The 6,660-nt window shown below is 40.1% G+C and overlaps 1 protein-coding gene across 11 annotated transcripts in view; it reads left to right on the forward strand.

The window, feature by feature from the left end:
* Positions 1-6,660, forward strand: part of ENAH (ENAH, actin regulator) — a 137,389-nt gene that overhangs the window by 105,650 nt on the left and 25,079 nt on the right. For 4 of the 11 annotated variants that reach the window (XM_025216310.1, XM_025216316.1, XM_025216325.1 and 1 more), the window contains 5 exons: positions 144-944; positions 2,531-2,847; positions 3,130-3,263; positions 3,861-3,915; positions 4,250-4,298. In XM_025216310.1, coding sequence (XP_025072095.1) covers positions 144-944; positions 2,531-2,847; positions 3,130-3,263; positions 3,861-3,915; positions 4,250-4,298 — 1,356 coding nt within the window. The remainder of the gene's footprint in view (positions 1-143; positions 945-2,530; positions 2,848-3,129; positions 3,264-3,860; positions 3,916-4,249; positions 4,299-6,660) is intronic. The other 7 variants (XM_006016571.3, XM_006016572.3, XM_006016574.3 and 4 more) reach the window with 5 other exon arrangements.

Raw genomic sequence — 6,660 nt, forward strand, 5'->3', positions numbered from 1 at the left:
ACTTGTGCCTAATCCTCTGGTACTAACTATAGTCTACATTTATACATTTTATTTGAATGCTGGTTTTGTTGCTTCATTAGCTCCCTTTTTCTCTTTCTCCTTTTTTATCCTGCCTTTGCTGCTGCTTTCCATCTTCTGTCCAGCTCCATCTTTCGACAACTCCCTGTATAGCACTCCACTTCCTGAATACTCCAGTTGCCAGCCTCCTTCAGCACCTCCTCCATCATATGCAAAAGCAGTCTCAGCACCAATATCAGATTCCACTCTGGATTATGCTGTAGTGACTTCTGCACCAGCGACTTCCGCTCCCCCTACACCACCACTAAGGCACTCTGCATCACGTTTTGCTACATCTTTAGGCTCAGCCTTCCACCCAGTTCTTCCCCATTATGCTACAGTTCCTCGTCCTCTGAACAAAAGTTCTCGACCACTTTCTCCTGTGAATGTTCCAAGTTCTTTGCCCCCAAATACAAAGCCTGTTGCCTGGTCTGCCCCCAGTTTTGCACCTCTCCCCCCGTCTCCTCCAGTCATGATTAGCAGTCCACCAGGCAAGGCTACTGGTCCAAGACCTGTTCTCCCAATTCCTGCTTCTAGTCCATTGTCCCAAATGCCTCCATCCCCTACTGCTCCCAGTGGGCTTCCTGAATGCATAGCTTATCCAGCTCCTTCACCTTCTACCTCAGGTCCAACTCCCCCGCCACCACCCCCACCTCCACCACTGCCTTCCTTTCCACCTCTCTCACTCTCTGGACCTCAAGCTTCTCCTTCTCCAAGTTCCCCTAATGCCTCAACTCCCTCATCCAAGCCTAGTGTTCTCCCTTCTCCCTCTGCAGCTACCCCTGCCTCTGTTGAGAACTCTCTAAACTCTGTGCTGGGAGACTCCTCTGCTTCTGAGCCAGTCTTGCAGGCAGCCTCTCAGCCGATTGAACCTCCGACCCAGCAGGGTAAGGCTTTCTGTTATTGCTACTAATGAACTAAACAGGTGTGCACTCTAAAATAATTTGCATCAAAAGCTCCTTAGTTGCCTTAAAAATATTTATTTATTAGGTTTATATCCTGCCCTGTCCAAAAAACCTCGAAACACTTTGAAAGTTGCAGTGATCTTAATACCACCATAGAATCCAGTGTGCAAGTAGGGGACATTAAAAAGTTTAATAGAGAAAAATGTGGGGGTTACATATTCTGTGTGAGACCATAACATGTCCAGGCTCTTTGGATCTCATGCTTCAAGAAAAATTTAAGTGAGATTCTTATTTGATGAATTCTGCATCATTGGTTTATTTAGAATTTCATAATACTAATGCAGTAGTAATTAGTTCTTTAATTAGAGCATAAATGAAGGAACATAGACTGCAGTTTTGAACCAACTTTAGTGAAAGGTAGTTTTAACTATCAAGTGATGCTTATAATGTAGTTCAAGTTTTAGAACTCAGAATACAACTACTATATAATTCCGGAGTGAGTTTGAGATTATATACTTACATTTTAGAATAGTAACATAGAGTTAAACCAATTTAGCTAAAACTGGCTTTAAAATCAGTCTAGTTCAACCAGTGCAAAACCCTGGGGACACAATTTGACATGAATATGATTTTGAAAATAGATTTGAGTGCCCGTACGTAAATTTTAGTTAAATCAATGCAACTTTTGTTTGAAGTCAAAATGTTAGAGATTTGTTAGATTAGTTGATGATTCAACAGTCCATCAGCCATTTATTAAGACTGGCCTATAGCAACGGGGATAGAGGGCTGAGTTTTTAAACCATTAAGTTGCACTTTCATTTGTGTTTGCCATTTTGTGGTACTGTAATCCCCTATTTTGCATACGTGTTTATATTTATATGGTGCTCTTCAAAATACAGGCATACTGCATATGAATCTGAATTGCATAATTAGTCATGTAAATTTTTCTTTCACAAAATGAAAACTTATCTTCCTTAAGTTCTGTCTTACCAGAATAACAAGCTGCTAACTCACTAACATATGTTTATATTAAACTATTTGAATTTTGAGTCCCAAAATGTTTCATGTCAGATTACATTGTCTAGAGACCAGAGTTGAAAATGCTTTCACTTCTAAACATTTTTTAAGTGCTGGAGAGTAGGAGTATCTGGTTCTAAAGTTGCATTGCATTATAAGCTCAATTTAAAGCCATTCTGGGTTCCCAGGTAAATTATTATTTTTTCTTATTAATTACCATGCTTATGATGCTTATTTGCTTGCTGTAAAAAATCTGCTCTGTTCTCTATCTTACCATAGGAATCTTCCAGTTTATGATACAAAGGCTTATTAGTGTTATCATAGTCTAAGTAATTGCAGCAGCTATTTGACCTCTTCTGAAGCATTTTTATACCGTATCCTACCCTCTAATGGGTTTTAAAAGTTTTTCCTTCTGGGGTAGATTATTTTCATGGGTAAAGACCAAACTATTTTCTAATAAATTTGGAAAGACTACATGATATACAAGAAAAGTCCTAATTTCAATAAAAATAAAATCCCTACTCTACATTCTTTTCTTTTCTTTTGAATAGGTGTCATCCAAGGACCACCTGCACCTCCACCCCCACCCCCACTGCCACCTGGCCCAATCCAGTCTTCAGTAGCAGTCCCACCTCCTCCTGGTCCACCACCACCACCACCACCTCTTCCACCCTCAGGGCCGCCACCGCCACCGCCACCTCCTCCCCTTCCCAGCCAAGTTCCTCCTCCTGCTCCTCCTCCACCTCCTGCTCCTCCTCTCCCTGCCTCTGGATTTTCTATGGGATATATGTCTGAAGACAATCGCCCTTTAACTGGACTAGCAGCTGCACTGGCTGGAGCCAAACTTAGGAAAGTGTCACGGGTAAATGTAATTCTGCATTTTACTTTTCTGACTTCTGCTTTGAAAAACTATGGGTAGCTTTGGAATAATTTCTAGTATCCATTTAGTACGCTGAATAGCAGAAATAGGGCTATCCAAAGGGTAACCTGGCTGATTAAAGCAGTGTTGTAAGGACTTATTCACAGCAGATTCATTTATCCCTATTTGATTTTTGTAGCTTCTAAAATCAGTTTTCTTGCATTAATGTAAAACAATACATTTTATAAACTAATTTAGACTTGCAACATTATTTTGTGTATTGTCATAAAGGGGGAAGAATCTTCTGGTTCGAGTGGAGGAACAAGCTCTGCTTTATCTAAAACAGATAGCAGTCGTGGAAATGGGCCACTTCCCTTAGGGGGGAGTGGATTAATGGAAGAAATGAGTGCCCTGCTGGCCAGGAGGTAAGCAGATCATTTTATTCCTAAGCAACTGTAACCAGCAGAATGTTTTCCCTGTTATCTTAAAGAGATTACATCAACATAAGAAGCAAATCTGTCTGAAACTCTTGTACCTGCTATTAACATCAATTTGTAACTTGGAGAAATATGTCAGTTAGAGAGATTTGTTTACTCTGAGCTTTTGATGGTAATTTATAAATAGATTCACTCATATAAATGAGGTAGCTTGTTTCTTCTGCATTGGCCTTCCATTTAGTAGCGTGGGATAAAAATCGCATTTTGGATAGGAAAATGTGATTGCAAAACCAACATTTGGCAAGAAGATTCTGAGGAGAGAAGTAGCTGTGTTAATCTATCCTGCCTTCTTCCTGATTTCAGACCTGAACCTTCTAAAATCAGATCTGCATAAGCTTTTGCAAGCAGCAGCTTCATCAGATGCTGAGAAGATTCTGTGAAAAGTGTCTCTTTATCACTGGTTTTTCCTCCTTTTAAATTGATATTGCTTTCAGCTTTCAGGTATCACTAAACGAATATTTCCCATCTTTTAGCTCTAGCATTGAAGACTTTAGCCATCTACTAATTTGTATCTTTTCATTGTAGGAGAAGAATTGCAGAAAAGGGATCAACAGAACCAGAACAAAAGGAGGATAAAATTGTAAGTTGACAAATGATTGTCTGCTGTGAATTATTCAATACTAGATGTACACTTAAGCCATTTTAATGGTGAAATTAAGGGCCATTTATAGTTTAGTTTACTATGAATCATAACACCCCTTTTTCAGAAGATTTCAGTATAATAAGGTTGTGTTACATATTTAAATTTGGTACTTACAAATTGCTTGTGTAGTTTTTAGAAAAGTCATGTGAATAGAGCCAATAACTTCCCATTAAAAAAATTACAGATATTTCAACAGTTCAGTTAAACAGCTGTACATGAATCTGACCAGCCTACTTAACTTTCTAAGACTTTCTTTTTCTTCTTTAATCAGGAAGAATCAGAACCATCAACATCAAAAGCTTCTTCAACGAGCACACCTGGTAAGTAATGTAGATTTGTGTTGTGAACGGTATACCCTCTGTAAATCCTCTCTAAATGTTCATCCTGAAATTCTGTTACAAACTGAATTGATATGGTATCAGACTTTTTAATCCTGAATATTTCTCCTCTCAGGGGAAAGAATAAAAATATCTTAGCATGTCCAATAATTTTAAATAAATCTCTGTTGGTATATTGATATAATTTATCCAAAGATTGGTTTATCCCTAGTTATCATCCTTGCCAGTGATCTTTTCTTGTATTATTGTATGCAAGTCAATTGATAATTTTATTAAAAAGATCTTATGCTCTAGTGAGACATGAAAGGTTACTTCATTTGAACAAAGCGAGGGTGAGCAAAGTCGTACATTTTTAATGGATCCCACCTGTCTGGCATTTAGATGGACAAAACCAAATATAAAATTTCACGCAAGTTATACACTGGAAATATTCCAATTGTATCCAGTTTTTTAAAAAATAGCAAGGACTGATGGCAGTATATTTGACACTTATTCCCAATAACTGAATTAGAACTCTTTCATATTCCATATCAGACCATCATGTGTTGTATTGTAGAACAATTCGTCTACCAAGTTTAGTAAAAGAAAAAACGTCTCAGGTGAAACGCAATTAATCTTATTCCGAGCCAGGATGGAGTAGTTTAAGTGTGTAAGGAAAGGGAGGCAGCTGGCAGGGAACATAAGAAAAATTGTTTGATAGCCCTTTTCTCTAATCTTTCCATTTGAAGGTAGTACCCAGGAGGAAGAAAACAAGACAGTCGTGGTCAGACCTAAAATGTTTGCAGATATGCAGTAACTGCAATAGGCTTATGCGCAGTGGAATGCTTTTATTTGCTGCGTTTAATCATGAATGGTTCATTCTTCCTGTCACTTGACAAAGACTCCAGCAATCATTTTAACTGGTAGACAAAAGTTCACCACACAGTTCATTATCATGAGCATTGTGTGTCTTCAAATTGCTGTAGGTGACTCACAGTAGGAATCCAAATCTTGCTGGGGAGAATTCCAAATAAAACTGAAAACACAATTCAGTATAATGGGTCACAGAGCTTGATCAAGTATGAGGGCAGTTCCCCACTTAAGTCTGAACAAAGAAGTGGTTCTGGAGTAGGCCTCATCTGAGATATAGCATCCTCTTGTACAGGATACTGGACAAAGACAGAAACAGGCCTTACCCTAAAGTGTTTTATCTAAATAGGCAAAAACAGATAAGAGGCACAAAAGGGAAATAGAGACACAAGTGCAGTGACTTGCTCAGCATCACACAGAAGGTCCGTGGCAGAGCTAAGAGTGTATAAACCAAAGCTGTCCTCCAGTGCGCTACCTACTGTACCACGATGATTTTACTTGTACTTGTTCAGCTAACAAGCTAAAGCAATATTCTTTTTCAGTAGTTTTAGGTCTCACTTTACATTCATTTACAAGGCAAAACGATAAACTGTTCTTAATATTAAACGTATACTGTAATTTCACTAAAAAGAATAAAAATTACACTGTGAAGTGAAATGCATATTTTGTTTGGTAAAGAAAATTAGTCCAGTCTTCCTGGAATGCTCTAGGTCTGCTGAAACTGTTTTTAGCAGTGTTTGTAAAACAGGGTGGTCTAACTTCCAAGTATCCAGGGGCCTCATGCCATGAGGGCCACAGACCCAGAGACTACATTCTGCATTGGTGGATGAGCAGACCCCCAGATCCTCTGCACCTTTTAGGCTGGAGAGTGCACAGTGTGGGTAGGGTATGGGCAGGACCCCGTGGGCTGCATGCTAACCTTTTAGGGACTTCATGCTGCCCACAGTTCACCAACTGGACAGCTCCACTGTAAGGCATGTCTGCAGCTTGAAGCAGAACCCAGCTAACTTGAAAGCTCTAATATTGTTCATTTTACCTGTTAGACAAAATTTTAAAACTCTTATCTTTTCGTAAGTATTTTATTTTTTCACTTTAACTAAAGATTATAAGTAGCTTGGGGCAGCCCCTCTGTCCCCCCCTCTGCCTCTCTCTGTAGTGTTTATGTAGCAATCCGTGATTGAGTCTCAATACAATAACAGTGTAACCTGATAAAAGTGATGAGAGTATGGCAGATGGTAGCTTTCATATTGAAGAACTAGCTAATTGCCTGTCAAGAGTGACAGGAGGGGAGCGGGTGGGGAGGGAGCCCCAGCAGCCCTCCCCCCCATCCGGGCCTGCTTCCCCTTCCCTCCTGCAGCGGCGGAGGGAAGGGAGGAGCAGGCCTGGGCCCGATGCGGGGAAGGAACGGGCCCGAGGGTGGGGAGAAGCCAGGGCGCTGTGGCGGGGGCAAGCAGTGGGCCCAGGCTGACCTGGTGGCAGTGTGGGGATGGGATGA

This window comes from Alligator sinensis, unplaced genomic scaffold (assembly GCF_000455745.1).
Source record: "Alligator sinensis unplaced genomic scaffold, ASM45574v1 scaffold138_1, whole genome shotgun sequence".
NCBI lineage: Eukaryota > Metazoa > Chordata > Crocodylia > Alligatoridae > Alligator > Alligator sinensis.